This window comes from Acinonyx jubatus, chromosome E3, assembly GCF_027475565.1.
Source record: "Acinonyx jubatus isolate Ajub_Pintada_27869175 chromosome E3, VMU_Ajub_asm_v1.0, whole genome shotgun sequence".
NCBI classification, from domain to species: Eukaryota; Metazoa; Chordata; class Mammalia; order Carnivora; family Felidae; genus Acinonyx; species Acinonyx jubatus.
The window spans coordinates 19659515-19684174 of NC_069398.1; the positions used below are offsets into that span (position 1 = coordinate 19659515).

At 46.3% G+C, this 24660-nt stretch overlaps 1 protein-coding gene across 4 annotated transcripts; it reads left to right on the forward strand.

The window, feature by feature from the left end:
• The first annotated feature begins 377 nt into the window (after nt 1–377).
• ITGAD (integrin subunit alpha D) lies at nt 378–24660 on the forward strand. Of its 4 annotated transcripts, XM_027051557.2 has the most exons (30): nt 385–564; nt 2314–2419; nt 5031–5134; nt 5267–5337; nt 5463–5577; nt 8844–8974; nt 9635–9780; nt 11270–11423; nt 11520–11670; nt 11867–11940; nt 13253–13382; nt 13498–13640; nt 13792–13932; nt 14026–14235; nt 14937–15067; nt 15186–15343; nt 16233–16387; nt 16646–16777; nt 17598–17671; nt 17902–18043; nt 19538–19651; nt 19765–19844; nt 19946–20029; nt 22332–22410; nt 22574–22681; nt 22790–22867; nt 23071–23184; nt 23335–23436; nt 23704–23814; nt 24273–24658. In XM_027051557.2, the coding sequence occupies exons 1-30, from the start codon at nt 531–533 to the stop codon at nt 24384–24386; spliced, it is 3486 nt and encodes a 1161-aa protein (XP_026907358.2). In that variant the 5' UTR covers nt 385–530; the 3' UTR covers nt 24387–24658. The 4 variants fall into 4 exon arrangements, with proteins under 4 accessions (XP_026907362.2, XP_053069212.1, XP_053069211.1 ...); XM_053213237.1 differs by lacking the exon at nt 14026–14235 and having other exon boundaries at nt 381–564; nt 24273–24659; XM_053213236.1 differs by lacking the exon at nt 19946–20029 and having other exon boundaries at nt 384–564.

Below are 24660 nucleotides of genomic sequence, written 5' to 3' on the forward strand. Positions count from 1 at the left end.
GCTACTAAGCCCATTTACCAGTTTGATTATCCATTTTCCTCTCGATGGAGTCTGGTTTTATAAACAACACTGTAACTCCTGCTACACCCCCAACACTGCTATCTGAGGTGGAGGTCTGCCATTCTCCAGGCTCACATCCGTGAAGTGGGGGCTCTGTAGCCATCTGTTTCACCCCCTTTCAGTCATATGCACTTTGGTTTCTGGGCCCCAGGGGGGTCCCAGAGTTCCCTGGGTATCAACTGGGCCTCAAGGGATGGGGGAGGGTGGACTTCTGGGAAAGCCAAGCCCTGGACAAGGAAGCCAGATCTCTAAAGGTGGTGGCGGTGGGAGAGTATGGGCGATTTTCCCCAAGAGTGTCTTTGGCCTCCTGTCCCTGCCTCTGTTCTATGATTAACCAAAGACTTCCTCACTATGCCCCTCCTTCTGTCACTTGAAGGCCTGAGTCATTATTTTAATTCTCCCCGAGGACGCTAAGTATCCTTCAGTGCTCTACTGCTCAGCTCTTCACGCCTCCTTCAATACGCTGCTCAATGATGGCTTTTGGAATTATGCTCCTCTTAGGTGGTAAGTGGGGCCTCAGAGCTGGAAGAGGTCTGGGCAGGGGGGTCTCTGTCTGATAGGGCATTCTGGGGCTGGTGGTCAACTCATATAGCTCTGTGGAGGAGGTGAGGCAAGGGAGTGCCTTAGTGTCTAGATTCTGGTGTGGAAAGAGGAATGGCCTGGAATCAGGGGAGGGTCATAACCTGAGCAAAGATGAGATAAGATGGACTCATAGGCTAAGTTTGGGTGGAGAATAAGCTACTTCTCCACATTCCCCAAGGCTTCCCCCCACCTTCTGTCAGGCCCCTGGTGTGTGTGTGTGTGTGTGTGTGTGTGTGTGTGGTGGTATGGTTGACAGGAGTCAGCCTCAGAGCCCCAGGGGGGAAGGCCATAGAAGTCACTAGGGAGGGGAAACTTTGGATATCTCATCCTTGGTCCTTGGTTTTGATTTCAGGTAGGTTGTTCCACGACTGCCAAGAGAATAGTCCAGAAATTGAACCTGTAACAGGATCACATTTCTGTGTCATTTGAAATCATTTGTGTGTCAGTCAAAAATCAGATTCCACACAAAAATCCAGACTTTCAGCTTCTCTTGAGAAATGGGAAGGTCTGGAGCTCTGGATTCTAGACCCTGGTAATGCTTACCTCCTTTAAAAGGGCCACATGCTCTAAGTGCCCATAATTCCCTGGTACTCACACCACCCACTTCACTCACTGATGTCACCCTCTTGGCCTCTGAGACATTTCAGTCTGAGACTTTTGGCATCATCCTACTTGTCTGGTCATAGGTTCTTTTTTCAGACTCAGAAATAGAATCATCCTTTGAGGAGATTTGGGATGTGAAGCTCCCTTGCATGTGGCCATGGTAGGATTATGGCACCTTCAACATCTGGCCTTTTCCCAGAACCCAAGATTCAGTTGTTTGGACCTTGCCTGTCACATCCTGGCCTAATGCTTTATATTCTTAGAGCTTCCCTACTTTGGGCTTGCAGTTGACTCCTCAATCCAGAGACAGCTGGGAATTCTAGTAGAAATGGAGAAGAAACCTGCTGTCTAGGAGTGAGAGTTGTGGGAAAAGCCCTTGAAATGTAGGGGGCCTTCCACAGAGGTTCTTGAGCTTAGTCACCAGAGAGGAGAATGTGAAGGATCAGGAGAGTGGGTTGGAATCCTGGCTATACCAGGGACTTCCTGTGCAGTTCTGGGTCAGCCAACAAATAGTAATTAGTCACCTGTTAAGGGCCAGGCACTGCCTCAGGCACCAACACAAGATGGTTGCCGTCCTTGTTGTCTTAGAGCCTAGCACCAAGGAAGGGGGTCATGGGAAACACATAAGAATAAATAATTAATCAAAAATTCTAAGTCTGTTTCCCCATCTGGACCTTAGGGTGGACCATGATGTAATTGTTAATGGTGTCCCTTTCATTCTCAGAAGGTCTCAGTTTAGGAAACGAATTGTATTATCATAAGGGACATTCTTGAGCTAACATACCATGAGGTGACAGGCTCAATTTCAGGTTGTACATGTCCTTTGAAATATCCTTGAGGGGCATTTCTCTGGATTGTTGCCCTTTGTATTGTGGTTTGATTATTGTTGAGGAAGGGAGAGACAGGAGCCACACAGATGTCAAATCAGGAAACAAAAAGAACACCCTTCTCCTGGGAAGATGAGCTGGACTGGGGTGGGCATCAAGATCCCAAAAGTCAGGTATCCAGAGGAGATGAGGCTTCTCTGACTGTTCCTCCCACCCTCACTTCCCTCTCCATATTCCTCAGTCATTGCTTCTTATTATGGGTTCAACTTGGATGTGGAGGAGCCCATGGTCTTTCAAGAGGATGGAGTTAGCTTTGGACAGAGTGTGGCCCAGTTTGGCATATCGAGGTAAGCCCTGCCCACTCTCCCCACCCTCACCCCTTCAGCCTTCAGGCAAATGGATGAACATGGGTTAGGAGGTATCTGGAGGAAGGGCAGCATGGGCAAAGTCTGACACCACTGACACCACTACTACCAACTATTCACGGTCCCAGGAAGGGCCACAGACTCTGGACAAGACACTCCTTCAGGAGGGAGATCTTGAATCTCCTCCAGACAGGTCTCGCTTTGTGGCATGTGACCAGTGTAAGTGACCAGTACAGTTACCCTTGCACTTGTAATAATGTTTTGCAGTCTTCTTCTTGAAATTATTAAGAATTGATCTTAGCATTTGTGTGTGGTCATTAAGATTGATGGGGAAGTGGAGATGTGCTGGAGGCTTGGAGCTTTGGCTCACATGCAGTCTAGCCTTCTGTGGAGTGGTTCCTAGCTTCCTGCTTCCCCACACCTATCCAGTGACCCCTGCTGCCCTCAGCCCCTGGTATGAGTTAGGCAAGGTCAAGGTTGGCTGTGCACAGTTTGCCCAGTCTGTGGGGTTTGCACTGGCCCTGGGAAAATCCCTGTGCCTTGGGGAATTCAACACTAAATAGCAAACAGGTAAAGACAGGACAGGTAAAGAGGAGGATCATGGGGAGGAAAAAAAAAGGGAAAAAAACTTTTTTTCTCCCAGAACAAAAGGCCCACATTTTTATTTCACACTGGGACTGTCAATTATGTACCTCACCCTGCTTCCAGAAACTCACATTCTCAGGTCCCAGCAGCAGGGACCCAAGTTGCTAAAGTCCCAATGTGATGCAAGTATAACGGAAATCTGGAGGCATAAGAAGGAAGAGATCAAACCCAGGAGGGAATTCTAGGAAGGCTTCACAGAGGAGGTCAAGTTGGCAATGAGCCTGAGAATACAAGAAGATTTAATTGGCCAAGAAGTAGCATATTGAGGTCACTGAGTTCTAAAAGCACATCCATCCCCCTTCCTCACCCAGCTGGCAGGCTGGGGCATGGAAGAAAATGCCAGATGTCAGAGTTATGGGTTTTTTTTTTTGGTTTGTTTGTTTATTTTGAAATATACAGGGCAAAAACTGAAGTGCCCAATCTTGGAAGGTCCAACTCACTAAATTTTTCATATGTGTATACCCAGGTAGCTGCCGCCTGGATCCAGGTACAGAACATCCTCAGGTCCACTCCCCTGGATTCCCTTAGGCCTTTTCTGATCACTCAAAATCCAACAAATTCAAAGATAGCCACTGTCCCACTTCCATCACCATCAGTTACACACACACACACACACACACACACACACACACACATCTATAAACTATTGATTGACTGCTGTTCACCAGTATTTACAAAAAAGTAAATATATAGACTGGATGACATGCTGATTGCTACAAAGCTATTGTTTTTCCTATTGTCTGTTGAAACACAACCCAAACACTGAAAAGACCAAGCCTATGAATCAGGAATAGATAGGGTAAAGGAAAACATGTAGATGAAAAGTTTGCTCATCCATTTATGCCAGCAGGTCCCAAACTGCTACATCTCTAACCATCTATTTAGGTTTTCATCAGCAAGTGTTAGACCCACAAGGATCTCAGCTTTCCATAAAGGGATAGCTTTCTAGAAGGAAGATTTAAATGTTAACCTAATGTGGTTTGCCTGGCTAATTAGTTAAAAACACACAAATATTTGTCTAGTTTTCTCATCTGAGTGGAGAGATTGTTGGCAGAGATAACATTTTTTTAAAATTAAAAAATTCTCTCCTCTCAAAAGGTTTTATAAATAAATTTTTGCACTTATATGACTGTAGATATTGATATGGAGTCTGATGCTTTTGCTTTAAGTTGTCCAACTCAAATTGCTTATGTTATATTTAAATTATCCAATTAATTACAGAATAATCTTTTTGTTTTGATACCTTATGGCTTAAAATTTTTCCATGTAGGGGTGCCTGGCTGACTCAGTCAGCTAAGCATCCGAGTTTGGCTAAGGAGATGATCTCACAGTTTGTGGCTTAGAGCCACACATTCAGCTTTGTGCTGACAGCACGGAACATGCTTGGGATTCTGTCTCCCCTCCCCTCTGCCCCTCCCCAGCTCATTCATGCTCTCTCTCTTTCAAAAATAAATAACCTTTAATTTTTTTCCAGGGTACCTGTTGGATTGAGCACTGGGTGTTGTATGGAAACCAATTTGACAATAAGTTATATTTAATATAAAAAAATTCTTTTTTTTCCATGTAACTTGAGGTGATCTATTTCTTGGGTGGCTCAGAATGATGGTACCCCAGAAACAAAATGCACTTACTCATGGCTGGAAAATGTTTTTCTTTTGAATATATTTATTTTTGGTTAATGTTAAAAAACAGCACTCAAACCATTTGTATATATAAATACAAATTTATTTATGTATCTTCACACATACACAAACAAAAAGTCCAGCATAGTCCTTCAGCACATGTGGGTTAAACTGAAGCTCTCCTTTTTGAATAGCCTCATGAGTGGCAAATGCCAAGAGCTTCCCTCTCAAACTCTCACTTCCTTATTACATGGTGATACTTCCTCACCTGAAGCGCCCTGTGTTCTTACCCCTCATACAACTATATGTCATGCTTGTGCCTCCAGACTCGTGGTGGGAGCCCCCCTGGAGGTGGTGGCGGTCAACCGGACAGGACGGTTGTATGACTGTGCAGCTGCCACTGGCCTATGTCAACCTATATCACTGCACAGTGAGTGACTCCACCTGGGAATTGGGGCCCTCAATCCTCCTGTACAAGAATGTCTCTCCTTGGCCTCTAGTCCTGATTCTCCCCCCAAATGAGGGTGTGCCCATGAGTATGATCATGTGTATCTGCCCTCAGCACCACCAGAGGCCGTGAACATGTCCCTGGGCCTGTCCCTGGCAGCCTCCACCAATCGCTCCTGGCTGCTGGTGAGTTTCTCTGGGTCATAGAAGGGTCACAAGGGCAGGATCAGGGGCCAGAGGAGGCTTGGGCTGGGGGAGAAGAATATGGAGAATTCTGGGGCCCCTTTTCTCACACAGGTCTCTGCCTCTAGGCCTGCGGCCCAACCACACACAGAGCCTGTGGGGAGAATATGTATGCAGAAGGCTTTTGCTTCCTGTTGGGCTCCCACCTGCAGACCATTCGGACAGTGCCTGCTGCCCTGCCAAGTAGGTCCCTTTAGAGACAGCATTTCTGTTTTATACACATACTGGCACAGAGGAGTGGGCAGAGCCTGAGACTATGGTCTTGGCTTCCTGTGCTCATGGCCTCTTCCCAGAGGCCTCAGTGAGCCCAAGAAGGTCTGGGAACATGGTCTGGCCTCGTAAGAAGGGCAGATTACAACAGGTTCTCTAAGCTGGCTGAGAGGAAAAGGAGGCATGAGGACCTCACAGTTGCTAACAGGTGCAGAGATGCTTCTTGGGCTTTCAGAGGAAAGGCCTTGGATGGTCGAAAATGTGGTGAGGATGATAGATCCAGGGATCCAAGTATGAGGCCATTCCTGATCACTCACTGATGAGTTTCTAAAGGGAGCAAAAATTAGGGCCATGGAAAATGTGATGCACATTTTGTTGCTGATGTCTTCCACAGAGAGTGGTGCCAGGGACACTGAACATCATCTCTCTGAGAGTCATTCTGAATAAGTCTGTCTTCTGTGTCCTTGGGCAAGTGACCTAATTCCCTGGTTTTCATTTCCTCTTTGGTCAACTGGGTCTTAATAATCGAGGTGGTTATGAGGATTAAAAGATTATATATATATATATATATATATATATATATATATATATATATACTTAGACCTCTGCCTGGCACATAATATGTGACTACTGTTATGACTGATATTCTAGCTAGCTAGAACCATGTGCTTAGACTAGGAGGAAGATATAGGTAAACTCTTTTCTGTGTGGCATCAGAAGAGATACTGGGCTCCAAGTGAGAGCCAGGGGCACTCGAGGTGCTGACTGAGAGCAATGCTTTGGACTAGAGAAGCCATGATACCAGGCATGGTGGGATTTTAGGCAAAGGTGAAATAGCAGCAGAAACACCTCTCAAACTGTGAGAGCAGAGTCTACAGAGGGGACAGAGAGAGTGGAGGAGGGGTGTCCAGGAGTCTTGGGTTGCCATGAACTGCCTTGGATGTCTGTGCAGTCAAAATAGAGGATGTGGCATTTCAGCACTAGGACATAACTCCTTTATTCTAGATGTCTCCATGGCTCATGAGATGGGATGCTTGTTGAAAATGGAACTTAGGCACATAAGCCTGGTGTAAGCAAGGCAAGTTTGAGTAGAGGATGAAGGGACTGCATGCCAGACAGTGCTGGATGTGTGATGTGCATTTTTATTGCATCCTCATAGTTTCTGGTTGGTAGACAGGATGATCCCTGTCTCACAAGCAAGAAAACTGAGTCTTAGAGAGCTGAGTTCCCACTGTTTGGAAGTAACAAAGCTCAGAGATGAAACCAACCTTTCCTGATGTTAACCTGTCTTTTCTCAGGCAGTGCTCAGCTATAGCCTGGTGCCTGCTGTTGGGAGCCCAGTGGATATAATAAAAGGAACAAAGAACATAAGTGATATTGTGAGGGAACTTGCCACTGGGCTGGCCTGAGAGAGGATATGGTGGGTGGTTTTGTGGTCCAGCTAACAAGTGCACACAAGTGAAAGATGTGGGGACAGGGAACTTCAGCTACCCAGCTCTTGGGAGATAACAGGTGAGAAGGGGAGCACCTTAGGGCTTCTTGGCCAGCCATGTGGAGGGCTGAATTTTCTGGTCAAGGAAGCAGAGAGGAAAGTGATCTTCCATTTCTTTTCAGCATGGGTGAAGCACCAGCTGGTTGAATAGGCGAGATGGGGGAGGTGTGGGGAGTGAGGAGAAAGTATTTTTGTTTCAGTGGCAGGAGGCCAGCTGCCACAGTTCAGCATCATGCCTCATTTCTGTCTGTGGTGGCCTGATCTCTTACCACACTGAGAGCAACACAGGATGTGGGGTACGGGTGGAGGCACCAACTGTGTCCTTTACACAAGCCACACACTTTATGTGAGTTTGGGGTTGGTCTGAAATGTCTTATTTGTTCATGGGTATAAGGTGTGTCTTTACCCTGTGTGGACTCCATGAAGGCAGGGATGGTATCTTTTCTAAAACTATGGACTTAGACCAGATTTCCTGAGAAATGAACTCTGTGTCTCATTTGGGAATCTTCTCAGCAGCAATACTTCTGAGAGCATGAAGGAAGCAGGACTCATTAGAGAAAGAGGGTGGACTGTGATGGATCAGAACAGAGGCTTCAGCCAACTCAGAGAAGCTTGGAACATGACTGCATGCAGGTTGCCCCCAGGAGCAGGAGGTGTAACTGTGGGCAACTCCTGATGCTTAGTTATCAGCTGGGAGCCATCAACAGCCAACTACTTGCAGCTGATAATAAGCACCTCCATCCTGATAGGGGGTGTGTCTTGGTGGCACAACTTAGCATCTATGCAGGTGTGTTTTTGGGCCTGAAACAATGCCTGGCACATGGTGATGATGGTGATAGGAGCTAACCTTTATGGGGGGCCAGGCCCAATCTTAAGCATTTTATACACATATTACTTTTTATCCTAGTCCATGTGTTAGGCACTATTATTATCTCCATTTTACAGATGGGGAAAACTGAAGCCCAGTGAAGTTACATAACTTGCTTGAATTGACCACTAGTAGATGCAAGAGCTGGGATTTGAGCCCAGGCATGCTCAGAATACACACTCTGAATCACTTTCATAAATTGCTTTCCCCTGTGCTCTACAACATTCCTAGAGTGTGTATTCAATAAATATTTGTTGACTAAGCGAATAAGGAGCCCACCTTGTCTCTGTCCTTTCCTTCCTCCTCCATGTTCTAGGCCTTGTGGAAGGTGGGAAGCAATAGGGACCCTGATGAGGGGGAAGGGGCTTGGGCAACAGATTTTTCTTTTGTGGTTAGAATGCTTTTTAAAATAAAGTTTTAATTTTAATTACAGTATAGTTAGCACACAGTGTTATATTAGTTTCAGATGTACAAAATAGTGATTCAACAATTCCATGTATCACCTGGTGCTCATCATGACAAGTGTGCTCCTTAATCCCCATCACTTATTTCACCCATCCACCACTCACCTCCCTCCTGGTAACCAAGAGTTTGTCCTCTATAGTTAAAAGTCTGTTTCTTGTTTGCCTCTCTCTTTGTGTTTCTCTCTCTCTCTCTCTCCCTCTCTCTCTCTCTCTCTCTCTCTCTCTCTCTGTCTCTCTCTCTTTGTTTGGTTGGTTTCTTAAATTTTGGGCAGTGGAGGGTGCTGGAAACTTGGTGGGAATTGATTCCTAATCCAGGAATGACACTGTAAGTCTGTGGAGCAGAAAGGGTTTCTGGGTCCTGGGAGACAGCTGGGCCCCACACTAGCATCTCTGATTCCTTCCTCCTTCTCTACAGAGTGTCCAAGTCAAGAGATGGACATTGTCTTCCTGATTGATGGCTCTGGAAGTATTGACCAAAGGGACTTTAAGCAGATGAAGGACTTTGTCATAGCTGTGATGGGACAGTTTGAGGGCACCAACACACTGGTGAAGATTGGGTCCCTGAGACCTGGGGAGTGCTGGGGTGGTGGTGGCTGCCTTTGGGAAAGGCCAACCTAGGAGGAGGCCTGGCATTGCTGGGGGTGGGCTCAGTGGACCTATGCCATGATAAGGCTAAGGTCTCAGTGCAGGGCTGATTTGTGCCCTTACCTGAGGAAATTCCCCTGTGACATTTAATATGTCTTTATATGGCCCAGGAAATATGTTTTTTTTTACTGTTAAAAATCATTGAAAGGATTGCAAAAATAGTTTTGCTATGAAATTAGACTGAAGATACCTTGGCCAAATACTTAATGATTTCTTTGTTGTGTTTTCCATGCAACTCATGATTTCTCTTATTTTATTTCTCACTAATTAGTGTACATGTGTGTATGAATTCTTGAGAAGTGAGGAAATATAGCCTACAAGTTTATTTCATATGTTATGAAAGTTTAAAAAAAATCTTATTTTAACAAATATTGCAGTATTTCCAAAGTATGAAAGAAGCATTATTTGGTTTTGATTTCCTAGTTTTCTTTTTGGGCCAATTTCCTCCTGGGTTTTAGCCTCAAAAAACACATGGAAATTGTAAATCCAAAATTATTCCAAAATAAAAGTTAATTTAAAAATAACTCCTGAGACCCAGGGCCTTCCTCTTGGTCTTTGCAGTTCTCACTCATGCAGTACTCCAACCATCTGGAGATCCACTTCACCTTCACTAAATTCCAGAGAAGCTCAAGCCCTCAGAGCCTCGTGGATCCCATCAGACAACTGAAAGGCCTGACTTTTACAGCCACAGGCATCCTGAAAGTAGTGTAAGTTCTCCCTTCTGCCTCATTTGGACACACTGCCACACCACTTCCTCATGCTGGTCTGCACAGCTCTAGGAAGTTCTGGAGAAAGAGGCTCTAAAGGGGAGTGGAGGGGCTGTCCTCCATGGAGTGTTCCCCCCGATATAGTGTGGGATTCTTCTGCAGTGTTTCCTCTCTGCCGGCCTTGGATTGGCTAGATTCTGACTCCACCTGGGGCAGCAGAGACATAAGCTTTGGTTCAGACAATCAGAGTTCTCATTCTGGCTCCCTGCTGATAACCTGGGCAACACTGGAAGTTACTGAATCTAAGTCTCAGTAAACTGTCAAATGAGGATAAACGTACATCTTGGTTGTAAGGATTATATGAGATCTGATGCATGAGGTGCTTCTGAACATGAAGTGCTGGACAAGTGGTTAGAGTTTTATCCAGAAAATGGTGCACCCCTTTTTGACATCCCTGGCAGAGAGTCAGGAATTGTTGCCAAGTGTGTTCTGCCTGTCTCCTCACTCACATCCCTCTACCCCCACATCCTCATTTATGTGAGTTCTCTGCATTAACTGGGTGCTTACCATGTGCCTGTCCAGCATTGGGTGCTAGGCAGACCATGAAGAAATGGCTTAGGTGGTGGGGCCAGAACAGAAGATGTGGCTCTTCTGGGAAAGAACTGGGTGAATGTCTGGGATCTTTGACTTGTGCACCCCAGGGTACCACTCTAGGGGTGGTGCTGGAGAAACACTGAACAAGGCATTCCCCTACCAACTTTGCTCCCCAAAGTGCAAGAGCTACCAAGGCTTTTTAAGCCCATAACTAGAATAGTGTCATTTCCATTTCATGCTACTGATTAAAACAAGTCACAGGTCAGATTCAATATGGGAAGGGAATCAGATGTGGCACACTGGGGCCAACATTGAAGATGAGCTATGGCACAATTCTTATTCTCATATTCCATGAAGACAAGCAGAGGTTCAGGGAGGTAAACCAATTGACCAAGTGTCTCAATCCAAAGCTCCTACTCTGAACCACACTGGCTCCTGGAAATGAGGTTCCATAATGGCAGGATTTTTAGAACAAGACATAGGAGTACATTTATTATTGTTCTTAATAATCATTGTATGGCTTTCAGAAAGGGCTGAGACTATTTATTTTCTTTAAGTTTTCATTTATTTTTGAGAGAGAGAAAGAGAGAGATTGGGGGAGGGGCAGAGAGAAGGAGACAGAGAATCCAAGCAGGCTCCAAGCTGTTAGTGCAGAGTTCCATGTGGGGCTCCAACTCATGAGATGTGAGATCATGACCTCAGCCAAAGTCTGACACCAAACAAACTGAGCCACCGAGGCACCCGTAGCTGAGGCATTTTCTTAACATTTTTCCTGGTAAAGTCAAAGGGTACCAGAACACCAAAGTCTCCCCAGATGACCTTCTAGAGCTGCAAATGATTTCTTTTCAAAATCAGTTTCATCTCAGGAGAGCCAACTCCCTTTCTTCCTTGACAGGAAAGAACTGTTTCATAGTAGGAATGGTGCCCGTGAAAGTGCCAAGAAGATTCTCATTGTCATCACAGATGGGCAGAAATACAAAGATCCCCTGGAATACAGTGATGTCATGCCCCTGGCAGAGAAAGCTGGCATCATTCGCTATGCCATTGGGGTACGTCCTCTTCCTCGTGGCTCTCTCAGACTGAGACTGCATCTGACTCATGCAGAAAGGCTGGTGGGCTCCTCCTCAGCTGCCTCTCTGCCACAGGTGGGAGATGCTTTCCAGGAACCCACTGCCAGGGAGGAGCTGAACACCATTGGCTCAGTGCCCTCTCAGGATCATGTGTTCAAGGTGGACAACTTTGCAGCACTCAGCAGCATCCAGAAGCAGCTGCAGGAGAAGATCTTTGCAGTGGAGGGTAAATACAGGGCGAGCTTGGGTCTTGGAATCCAAAGGTTCCCAACCCGATTGTTCCCTACAGTTCTGAGGGTCCATCCCTATTCACATGTCACCCAAAAGTGTGCCCCAGAACCTGAGACCCAGACTCATTCTTCTCCTTCTAAGTCCTTGTGGTCTCATGGTCCCCAGAGCCTAAGTGACCTGTTTTCCCACAGGAACCCAGTCGAGGACAAGTAGCTCCTTCCAGCATGAGATGTCACAAGAAGGCTTCAGTTCAGTGCTCACCATGGTAGGTGGAGCATACGCTTGATAAACAGGTCTCAGGCACCAATCCTGGGCCAGCCCTGTGCTGGGTCCTGGGACCCAGAAGTGAAGTAAATAAGAAGGAGATCCTGTCCTCAAGGTCACTGTCCGTTTAGAGAGAGACATATAGGCAGTGTATGTAGGTGCTAGGAGCACGGCAGAGAACAGGATAGCCAAGGTTCCTGCTCTCACACAGAGCACATATACAGTGGGAGGAGACAATAAACACAAACAAAAGATCTTCAGATTATGCTCAGTGTTAGAAGAGAGCAAGAGAGATGATCAGAGGAGGCCTGAGGAATAACAACTGAGGGTGAATGATGAGAAAGGGATAGGTGTGGGAAAATCTGGGGAGAGATTGCTCCAGGGAGGGGAAAAGGCAAGTGCAAAGGTCCTGAAGCATGAACAAGGTTACTGCACTAGAGAGATAAAAGGGACAGCACAGCTGGAGCAGGTTGAGTGAGGGGCAGCATGGAAGGAGTGGGTGGAGAGATGGGAAAGACCAGATCATGCAGACCAAAGAAATGACAAAATAGCATGACTTATGTGAAAGTAGATGTGTGTTAAAAATATCCAGAGGGATTTTCTTCAAAAGAGTTTTGGGGGTGAGTTGGAGGGACATAGAAATGAATCGAGGTTGGTAATGAATTGATCATTGAACCTGGGTACTTATGAGTTCATTGTGCATTTCTTTCTACTTTTGTATATGTTCTAAATTATCTACAGTCAAAAGTTTAGAAAGGCAATAAGCAAGGTATGCAGAGTAGGAAACACCTATCACTCCCCGAGGGAGCCAAGGAAGCCCTCACAGAGAAGGTGGCTTTGAGGATGACTCTTCCCAAGAGAGCAGTTGCGTCTCAGAAAGAGAGGAGAGGTGTCCAGGTCAAACACTTGGTGTGTTCAAAGCATAGAGCAACTCCACAGGTTTGTCTGGGGAGGACCTGAGATACCATCCTCAGGGTCTTGGTGACAGGGAGCCATCTTGGGTTGCCAGCTGGGTGATGGCTATATATTTGGTCTGAGGAAACCTAACACTGAGGAGGGTGGAGCACAGAAGAACACAATAGGAGGCAGAAAGGGCAGTGGGTGAGAAGAGCTGGGACTTACTGGAGCAGCAGCACTGGGGATGGACTGAGAGAGACATTAGGAGTCAGGGATTGAAGCTGCTGGACAGGAAGCAGAGAAGTAAGGAAAAGAGAATTCCAAATAACGAGTGGAGTTGGTAGCAGGCATTGCTTTGGAATAGGCTGCCTTGTTTTGACTCAAAACTGCTTAGCCCTGGAATCCTTTCCTCCCAGGATGGACCAGTTCTGGGGGCTGTGGGGAGCTTCAGCTGGTCTGGAGGTGCCTTCCTATACCCCCAAAATATGAGCCCCACTTTCATCAGTGTGTCTCAAGAGAACGTGGACATGAGGGACTCTTACCTGGGTGAGAAAAAGCTGTGGTTGGGGGCACAGGCGGGAGGAGATGAGCTGCCTGGAAAGGGCAGGAGCTTAAGGGATGGGGAGGAAGATTTTGTGCTGAGGCCTGCCCCCCCCCCCAGGTTACTCCACCGAGCTGGCCTTTTGGAAGGGGGTGAAGAGCCTGATCCTGGGGGCTCCCCGCCATCAGCATACTGGGAAGGTTGTCCTCTTCACCCGGGAGTCCGGACAATGGAAGCCAAAGGCTGAAGTTGCAGGGACCCAGGTTGGGTGTAGAGGAATCCAGAGTGGACCATGAGGGTGGCAGGGTGTCCAAGGATGGAGAGGGAGGAGATGAAGGGGTTTGGGGGACCAGGGGGTAAGGTTCTGGTGGCAGGGGGCAGGCAGGCAGGGTGACTTCACGCTCTGCCCTCCAGATTGGCTCCTACTTTGGGGCCTCCCTCTGTACTGTGGATGTGGATAGAGATGGTAGCTCTGACCTTGTCCTCATTGGGGCTCCACACTACTACAAGCCGGCGTGGGGGGGCCAGGTGTCCGTGTGCCACTTGCCCCAGGGGGTGAGTGTCTGATGAGACCTGGGCTGGGTGGGGCCTGGGAGTGGGGTGGAGGGGTTGTCTGGGTTGGGGCATGACACTGGTTTTGTTCTGCAGAGGGCTAGGTGGCAGTGTGAGGTCATTCTCTGTGGGGAGCAGGGCCACCCCTGGGGCCGCTTTGGGGCAGCCTTGACAGTGCTGGGGGATGCGAATGGGGACAAACTGACAGACGTCGCCATCGGTGCCCCAGGAGAGCAAGAAAACCGGGGTGCTGTCTACCTATTTCATGGAACCTCAGAACTGGGCATCAGGCCCTCCCACAGCCAGGTGAGGCCCCTCTCTGAAGCCTCTTCCAGTTCCACCTCCTTTCCCATGTCTTAGATGTGCCTGATGGCCCTGTGCCTCTTGTCATGGACCTTAGTAGTAGCTATTCTCCTTTTAGGGGTTTATTGCCATGAATTTCACCAGGCCCAGCTAAGTGCAAATTATCTCTCTTTTGTCCTTTGGCTCCAAACAGACTCCAATCTGTTGTGGGCAGTTTAGTGGGTAAGAGATTGCAGGCCCTGGTCAAATGCCTGGCCAGTCATGTCAGCTGTGTTGCCTTAGGCAGTGACTGATTTAACCTCTGTGAGCCTCAGTTCCCCTCTATGAAACATTAAATGATAAACTCCATAGGCTTCTTGTAAAGATGACTCAATGGAGTACTAAGAACTCTGTTCATCAAATATTTATGAAGGAAGATACACGTGATGAGTAAATTAACCTATTATATTTCTATTGTTATGCTTTAATTTTGTCATTAGCCTGTACCCTCACATGAATTCGGCCAAAGGAGCTTGCCTCTCTCTGTCTGAGATCCCTGGGGTCTCACTACACTTGCTTTCCATTCCTACCCCTTCATTTCTCCTTTTCAATTTTTCCATTCAGTTCTACTTTCATTCACTGTATTCTCCTTTCCAAATCTTTATTCTCAAACCTTTCAAATGACCTTCCCTTGACTTCCACTTCTCCTTTCCCTCTTTGGCCAGCGGATTGCAAGCTCCCAGCTCTCTCCCACACTCCAGTATTTCGGACAGTCGCTGAGTGGGGGTCAGGACCTCACCCAGGATGGACTAGTGGACCTGGCTGTGGGGGCCCGGGGACAGGTGCTGCTGCTCAGGTGATAACTCCCCACATCCCACCCTTTCCCTCTGTGTGTCCAGTTCAAAAGCTGCCCCCTCCCTTGTTCTCCTCCCCAAGGTCAGAGTCAGGTCCTCAGCCCCTCTTTGCACCCTCAGGAGTCAGCCAGTGCTGAATGTGGGGGTGACTATGAGATTCATGCCCTCGGAGGTGGCAAAGGCTGTGTACCAGTGCTGGGAAGAGGTGCCCACCACTCTGGAAGCTGGATATGCCACAGTCTGTCTCACTATCCACAAAATTTCACTGGACCAGTTAGGTGAGTTTCTTCCTAGTGAATCTAGCCCCTTACCCCATAAAGGTTCCCACCCTATCGTCAGGAGAGAATGGGCCCAGGAATCCAAATACCACCTCCACATCCACCCAGCTGCCAGTGTTGGAAACCTGGGTCCCTTTTCTCCCCCTCTCCCCACACCCAGGCCATAGGTTCTATCTCCAGGATACATCTGCCCATTTCTCCCCACTGGCCCCAGCCACCTCCTACCTTTCCTACCTATACTTTGAGCTGTTCCCATGTCTGTTTTTTGCAGCTCCCACCCTATCTCCATAGAGAAACTATAGGGATTGTTCCTAAAATGCAAATCTAGTTTCCTTACTTTCCTGCTTAACACCCTTCAACCACTTTCTTCTTGCATTTAGAGAGACCAAAATCCTTCCCTACAATGTCCTTGCTGACTTTGCTCCTCTCTGCCCTTCCAAACTCACCTCATCTCACTCTCCCTTTTTGTAAATGCGCCATCCTCTCTCTCCCTTCTGGTCTTAGTCACCGTTCTCATGGTCTGGGATTTTCTCTTCCCCATTCTTCACCAACCCCTGCTCATCCTCCAGGTCAGAGATCAGACAAGGCCCACCCAGGGAGGCACCTCTGACGTCCAGCAAGCCCTCCTTGGTACAACTGAGGATCCCACTGTTGAGTTGATCATGGTGTGACATTAAGTCCTACATGCTCATCTCTTTTCCTAGACTGTGAGCTTGGGGCTATATTTCTCTATCTCCTTCTCTACCTATATCCCCAGCACCTGTTACATCTCATGACCCATAGAAAGTGCGCAGCAAATATTTATTGCACGAATAATAAAAAAAAACAAAACATAGAACTTCAGAGGTTCTCTTTGACTTTTCGTCTTCTGTTTCCCATTCTGCTCCAGGTGATGTCCAAAGCTCTGTCAGGTACGATCTGGCATTAGACCCAAGCCGCCTGATTTCTCGTGCCATTTTTGATGAGACCAAGAACAGGACTTTGTCTCGAAGAAAAACCCTGGGGCTGGGGGATTACTGTGAAACCATTAAGCTGCTTTTACCAGTAAGTACTTTGGGTTCTGGGAAAGGTGGGGGGAGAAGGAGCCCAAGGATAATCTCTGGCATCTCTGCTGCCTGTCGGGTGAGGTGGAAAGGGTGGGGAGAGTGGGGCCTGAGAGAGGAAAGTTGAGGCCAGAGTACCTGGCTGAACAGCTTGCACAGAATTCTGACTGGACAGCAGGAAATGGATGCAGTTGAGAAGGGCCAGTGGTGGAAAGTAAGGAGAAGGATAGTGGGGCTTTGAAAGCCTATTCTCCCTCAGGACTGTGTGGAGGACGTGTTGAGTCCCATCATCCTACACTTCAACTTCTCCCTGGCTGGGGAGCCCATCCCCTCATCTCAGAACCTTCGCCCTGTGCTGGCTGTGGGCTCACAGGACCTCTTCACTGCTTCTGTGAGTCTTCTGACGAAATCCCAGGGATGTACTGATTTTCACTGTATCTCTGTGTGCTTCAAAACCTATTTTGGTTCCCAACCACATCAAGTCCAAATTGCCTCCACCCAGTTACCAAGGCCCCGCCTAGCTAAGACCCTACACGTGTCCCAGCTGGTGCCCACTTTATCTCAATATAAACTCTCTGGTTCTCATTTTTCAAATCCTTCCCAACTTTTCTCATTCCTACTTCTGTTCCTTTTTCCATGTGGTATCTCCTACTTGGAAAACATTTCCTTCTCTCCACCCCAAAGATCTTCTCTAGTCCCCAAAGCTCCAGTCTTATCTTCCACTCTTTTGGAAACCACATTCAGCATCTATCACTTCCCTGGCTTCCTATTACTTCATGGTGATACCAACGTTACATGACTGGAATCATAGCAATCTGCATCTACTTTTGTGGGTCCTTTAGAATTGTGGGTTCCATAAGTACAAGAACCATGTCTAATTCACCTGTAGTTTCCAGTTTTTCTAACTCCCTACCCACCCCCTTATTGTTACTTAACAGTGTTGAATAATTGTTCCAATGTGAGTTGGATTTAACTCCTCAACTAAATTCTGTGCCCCTTGAAACCAAAGTTCTTATCATTCTTTTATATTCTAACTGCCCCTTCCCTACTGCCCCACTTCTTGTCAGTGTCTAGCACACTGTTGGGTGCAGAGTGGGTGTTCAGTAATACTCAATAATGAGTATTACTCATTATTAGGAGGAGTGCTCCTAATGAGGGGAATGAAGAAAGGTTGAGACATGGATGGGAAGAGATATTCTGTTTTGCTGCAGCTCCCCTTTGAGAAGAACTGTGGACAAGATCACCTCTGTGAAGGAGACCTGAGTGTCAGTCTCATCTCCTCAGGGTGAGCTCTATCTGCTTTCATTTCTAGACACTTAAGCTTTTGGGTCTCCCATCCTCATAGGATGAGATGTACTTTTGTTTCCCTTTGGCTCTCCTTCTAACAAAGAAATTTTGATCAGAGTGTTCTCAGCCAATAGTTCATGAGTTCCCACAGTCCCACCCCTACCCCCTATCCAATTCCAACTCATTTCCAATGGAGCCTCTTTTTCAGTTTTGTCCTTCCTCCTCCAGCCTGCAGACCCTGGTGGTAGGGAGCTCCTTGGAGCTTAATGTGACAGTGACTCTGTGGAATGAAGGTGAGGATTCCTATGGAACTGTGATCAACTTCTACTATCCAGCAGGGCTGTCCTATCGACGAGTGTTAGGAACCCAGGTAAATAGCTCCCTTGGGCTCCAGTTGCTGGGATCTCTTCCCTGCTCTGGGTTATAGTAGTTTTCTTTTAATTCTTCTCTGGTGAAATATAAACACACACACACACACACACACACACACACACACACAGAGAGTTCCAGAGTCAGAGAGGGATGGAGGGAGGGAGGAAGGGAGATAGAGTGAGAAGTGCATAAAACTTATGTATAATGAATAATATTAATGAAATGTCTATGTAATTAGCATCAGGTCAAGAAATAATACACTGCTGGCACCCCCAGATGTCCTCCCTGTGCCTTTCCTTATAACCTCACTCTCTCCCCGAAGGTAATCACTAAAGTATATTAGGAACTGATGATCACAGTAAGAATAGTGATTGCTGTTTCTTAGATAAAACCAGTGAGTTTTTGCCAATATTTGAAATTTATATGAATGGAAACATGTTATATGTTCTCTTGTATATTTATTCATTTCTTCCACATATGTTTGTGAAATTCATCCATGTTGTTCCTTGTGGCTGTAAAACACTTTTATTGCTATTTGGAATCCCTTTGTATGACTGTACCACAACTTATTTACCCATTTCACAATTGATGGTCATTTGAGTTGTTCTCTGATATTGGCCATGACTATTCTTGAGCATGTACCTTGGTACACATATGCATAATATTTGGAAGATGTATGTCAGTTATGGAATTTCTGAATCATTGAGTATGCATATTTTCAATTATAATAAGTAAAGTCAAACCATTTCCACCTATTTGCACTTCCGTCACCTGTGGCTTTCCATCCACTCCAACACTTGGCATTGTCAGACTTTAAAATTTTTGTCTACCTGTTGATACCTCCTTGAAGTTTTAATTTACATTTATTTAATGAAGTTGAGCAAATTGTAATCATTTCCTGGTCATTTTGATTTCTTCTTTTAGGAAGTGCTTGTCCAAGTCTTTTCCTTATTCTTCTACTGAGTTGTCCATAGTTTTCTAGTTGTTAAGAGCTCTTTAATATTCTTGTTACTAATACTTTTCCAGTTATATGTATTAAGTATATTTTACAGTCCTGTTCCCAGTCTTTTCAGTCTCTGTATAGTGTCTCTTGATGAGCCAAATGTCTTAATTTGATTGTGGTTGAATTTTATCAAATATTTTCCTTTGTCTTTTTTTTTTTTTAATGTGTGGATCTTGTCTGAAATGCTTCCCTACTCCAAGGTTATGAAGATAATCCCCTGTATTATCTTTTAAAAGCTTTATAATTGTGCCTTTTCACATTAAGAATTTTTATCTAGCTGGAATATTTTAATGTATGGAGTGAGGTAGGGATCCAATGTGTTTTGCTCTTTTGTTTGTTTTATTTTGTTTTGAATAGGCCGATTTTCCTAAGACCATTTTTTGAAAAGTCTGTCCTTTTCCCTACTGTTCTGCAATGCCCCACTGTTATATATCTAGCCCACATATGCACATGGGTAACATATTTGAATTTCTTTTCCTCCTCTGGAAGCAACCACACCAGCGCCCACTGCGACTGGAATGTGAGGCAGCGCCCACAGGGAATGAGAGCCTGAGGAGCAGCAACTGTAGCATCAACCATCCCATCTTCCACGAGGGCACTAAGGTGAATGCTTCCCCCCAAATCCTCATCACTCTGCTCCTTTGTCCTTACCCATTTTCTTCCCTCACTCCCCCATGACTTTCCTTATCCCAATTCTTTCATTCTTTTCCTCTCAGGGCACCTTCCTAATCACATTTGATGTCTCCTACAAGGCCACCCTAGGAGACAAGTTGTTTCTGAGGGCCAATGTAAGCAGGTGAGTCCAGGTGTATCCCTCACTCTTCCATCTCATGCCCCAGTCAGAGATTTCTCTCTTGGATTCCTTCCCAACTGGGATCCCCCCCCCTCTCTCTCCAGTGAGAATAATAAGCCTACATCCAGCAAGACCACCTTCCAGCTGGAGCTCCCTGTGAAATATGCTGTCTACATGGTGATCAGCAGGTATTTAATACCTGCCCTCCCTTGACCTCTGACCTTCCTCTAAGCCTAGTACCTCCCATGGTTGCCCAGCCTGCTCTTGAAAGGATGGGTATCTAAACTATCCCCTCTGATTCCTCCCATGGAAATACTTGTGACCAGCCGTACATTTATCTATAATACCATCTACCATACAGTTCTTGCTTCTTCTCTGATGAACTGGCCTACTATTTGGATGCACATTTGCCACCATTGTGCACTCCTCTCTCTTTCTCTAAGATGGAAGCTTCCTTTAACATGAAGCCAATTCTGGTTTTGGTGCTAGATATGAATGTGCAGAGGTGAAACTAACTAGGTTAAGATTGAGGCTTTTTTAGCACTCTGAAGTGGGGAATATGGTTTGTCACCACACAGAGGAAATAAAAGGTCAGGTTTTCACCAAACCAGAAGGAGAGCAGAGGTGTGAGAAACTGCTGGGAAAGTCTCTAAGAGGCCAAGGCTGCAGCAGGCCACAGGAGAGGCAAGTGCAGGGCTGTTGCTCTCAGTTTTCAAGGTGGGTGGAGGAGCAGGGGCAGGTCAGGCTGGAAGCAGAGCAAAGAGCCCTGAATACCTCACCAAACTCCAGAGGTTTAGTGAGTTGGTCAGAAGCTTATAATATTGCCATGGGACAGAGTTTGCTACTGTTGTTGTTGTTGCTGCTGCTGCTGCTGCTGCTGACACATGAAATTTTAGGGGAACTGGGTTGGGGGTGCTGATCAAACAGTGTGTCATTGCCCTTCCAAACTCCGTGTCCTAATTTCCCCTTCTAACCATGGGAGAACAGTGAAACTTATAATTTAAGAGCTTCCAGTTATATATACTTATGATATGACAGGCATTTTAAATGTACTTGACACGTATCTACATTCCTTTAATCCTTCGAATAACTCTATGACATAGTTATTGTTAACCACCCTTTTTTAGCAACAAAGAAATCAAGAGGTTAAATAACTTGCCCCTGTCAGTCAGCTGGGAAGTGATAGCACCACGAATCACTCAGATGGTCTGGCTCCAGAGCTTGTGCTCATGCCCATATACTACTGTGCCTCTTCAAGGATTGGGGAAACTGAGTGATTTACTCAAATTTGAAAAGAGAGTTAGAACTGAAGTTTTAAGGTGAAAAAACTGAAGCACAGAGAGAAACATTTGGGATCAGGAGCATAGAGGAGGGCAAACACACTGAGGGAAAAAATAAATTCTAACATTTATGTCATTGCTGCAAACTGCCTCACAACTCTATTACAGGCACTATTATTAGCATCCTCATTCTAAAGAGGAAGAAACTACAGGGCTCCAGAGAGGTTTAGTAGCTTGCCTTAAATTAGTTGGGTAGGAAGTGGTAGACTGAAATGTGAACCCAGATGGCTTGGCTCCAAAACCTGTGTTCTTAATCATCAAACTGACAGTCACATCTGTGGGAAAACTGGGGGGGTGGGGGGGGTGGGCGTAGAGTCTCTGTATGGCTGGCCTGGCTTCTGTACACTAGCTGCTGGTGAAATGTGCAGGTCCCGTTGCTTGTTTGCTTGATTCCACTGAGACCTTAGATGATAACTCTGGAAAGACAGGGATTATGGCTTGTTAACTGTTGTATCTCCAGAGTCAAGCACACAGCCAGTCACAGGGTAAATGTTTACTGAAGAAGGCCATGGATGCATGGATAGATGGATGGAAAACCACCTGCAGCCTGGGACATTTATGTCCGCTCCAGGGTCTTGTGTTCGTGCACCATCCTTTTTCACATTTACTTAGCTGCCCCAGGATAGCCACATTTATTTTATTCTTTCCATCTGGAGGGGCTTGCACTGCATTTTTTCCTGAGTGATCCAACCAAGATTCCCTTGAGTCCCCTTAGGCTTTTTTGTTCTGGCAGTGGCCTCTGCAAGCATTACCTAAGGCCAACCACGTACCTACTAGAGGAGAAAGCCATGTGAATGCCTTCTTCTCGTGGGAAAGTGTTTAAATGTTATAATGAGCAATGTTTAAGTCGGGCCTTTAAGTGACATTTTCCAGAAGGGGAGTGGTAATTACATTCCAAGCAAAAGAAAGAACTTGAACAAAGTTATGGGAACTTGAAAGAGCCAGGGTATCAGAGGGCAACCTAGCAGTTCTGGGTGACTGGGGCAAAAGTCATGGGAGAAGGGCTGAAGCTGAGTCTGCAGAGGCATGTGGGGACTGTAATTATATCTCTGGGCATTCTTCTGGGCCCACAGAGCCTTTGGAAGACGACTGGGGCAAAAGTGAGGATGGCTCCGTAGCTGTTTCTCACCAACAAGCCCTCTCTCTCCAGGCAGGAAGAATCTACCAAGTACTTCAACTTTTCAACTTCTGGTGAGAAGAGCAAGAAAGAAGCTGAGCATCGTTATCGTGTGAGAAGCCAGGGAGCGTCCATATCTTCCCTCCCATGGTGCTGCTAATGTTTGGAGCTTGTGGAAAAGAGACAGGCAGTGTACCTGAGGGCTAGATCCAGGGAAGGAGTAGGATTGGGGATGCTCTAGGACCACAATAACGTTGTGTCTCAATTTTCTGCAGGTGAATAACCTGAGTCAGCGAGATCTGGCCATCAGCATTCATTTCTGGGTTCCTATCCTGCTGAATGGTGTGGCTGTGTGGGATGTGGCTGTTGTGGCCCCTTCACAGGTGCCTGCTTGCCTTTCCTAATGCTCTGGAGTCTGACCCCACAGTGCCCCACACCGTCTTACCAGTGAAATGTTGGTCATTTTGTGGCTATTTTCTCTCTCTCACTAGAGTCTCCCCTGTGTGTCAGAGAGGGAACCTCCCCAGCATCCTGAATTCCTGACCCAGATTCCAGGGAGTCTTGTACTGGTGAGAAAGACCCTGGATTCGCATTGCAAGACCAGCTGCATATTGGGGCATATAGGGAAATGCACTTGCTGGGTTGCAGATGTATACATATGTCCCATAATTGTTCATCTGTTCTCGACCCCAAGCCTGACAGAGTTTATTTTCTGCTGTCGTTCTTGCCTAAATTAAGACCCTCCTCAACTTCATTCCTCTCCTGTCCCTAGAACTGCTCCATTGCTGATTGCCTGAGGTTCCGCTGTGACCTGCCCTCCTTTGGCATCCAGGAGGAAGTTGAATTCATCCTGAAGGGCAACCTCAGCTTTGACTGGGTCAGCCAGGTGTGTAGGTCCAACAGGAGAGCCCCCCCTTCCACCCAGGATTCAGGTGCCACCAGATGACGTCTGTGTCCATCCTCCAGCCAGGACATTTCTTGAACTCTGTGCCTTTCCCAGTGCTAGTTCCTCATCTGTGCCCCCTCTGTTTTGTAGACATTGCAGAAGAAGGTATTGATTGTAAGTGTGGCTGAAATCACGTTCAACAGGTCCATGTATTCCCAGCTTCCAGGACAAGAGGCATTCTTGAGTGCTCAGGTAGTGACTGTGTGGTAGGCAGTGGCCAGGCTGGTAAGAGGGCTCCTAATGCAAAATCTGTGGTGCCTTGTGGGAGACTCACAAGCCTGGAGGGAGGAAGGATGAAGGTCTCTCAGCAGGAGGGTTGTCCCTACGCCCATGAGTTTTTCTGTATGTCACCCCTTGGAGTAAAGGAAGGAGGGGAGAGAGCTAAAGGTTGGGGAACCTGGGAAGAGTCTGGGACAGCAAGAGTTCTGATACTTTCTGATGAGGTCACCTCCACTCCAGATGGAGATGGTACTAGAGAAGTATGAGGTCTACAACTCCATCCCCCTTATTATGGGCAGCTCTTTGGGAGGACTGCTGCTGCTGGCTCTCATCACAGCCATCCTCTACAAGGTGAGTGTTTTCATCCCACTCTCAACACCAGCAGAATACAACCCAAGCCCTCTCAGAGACAGGATGGTATAGTGGAAAGAACTCAGACAATGGAGTTAGGCCAGCCTGTGTGTGCATTTTGGCTCTTTAATGTCAAGCAATTTGCTCTACTTCTCTGAACTTGTTTTCTCATTTTTGAAATGATAATCATGCCTATATCTACAAAGTAGCTGAAGTGAGACAGAAACGAGGACAGGGTATGTGTGTAGGCCTGCCTATGAATCTATGTTGTTTTACTATAGCTTATATGCATAACCATTGTGCTTGGCACACAGTAGATAATACACAATAGCTGTTGTTCACATAAATGTTCTGGCACAGAAATGCAAGCCAACTTCTCTTCTCTTTCAGCCTCTTCCTACTCCCAACTTTCTTCCTTGCCCTCTTACCCAGCTTTTCTGATTTACTTCCCCTCACAGCTTGGCTTCTTCAAACGTCAGTACAAAGAAATGCTGGATAACAATCCTGAAGACACTGCCACATTCAGTGGGGAAGATGTCCACTGTGAGGCCTCAAATTTGCCTTTGTCCTAATAATTCACTTTTCTGTTTGTATCTACCCCTATTGGCTGGGCTTGACTTTGCCTACAAATCTATTTCCATGGGAATAACTTCTGTATAGATATGGACTGGACTGAGCAACTTACCAGGTGCTAAGCCACTTTCTCAAGGTATTTGAAAGGTTTTTATATTTTAACATATTTGTCAGAGTTCTTCAGTGATGACTCACTTTTTACAAAAGCAAGCATTATGCCAGCATAAATTTTCATATATAAGAATTGCCATATTAAATAAAGATGTTTATAAA

Coding starts and splice junctions, on each gene's coding strand:
- ITGAD (XM_027051557.2), top strand. CDS start 531: ATGATGGCTTTTGGAATTATGCTCCTCTTAGGTG. Junction 565..2,313: donor AATTATGCTCCTCTTAGGTG/GTAAGTGGGGCC, acceptor CATATTCCTCAG/TCATTGCTTCTTATTATGGG. Junction 5,338..5,462: donor CCAATCGCTCCTGGCTGCTG/GTGAGTTTCTCT, acceptor CTCTGCCTCTAG/GCCTGCGGCCCAACCACACA.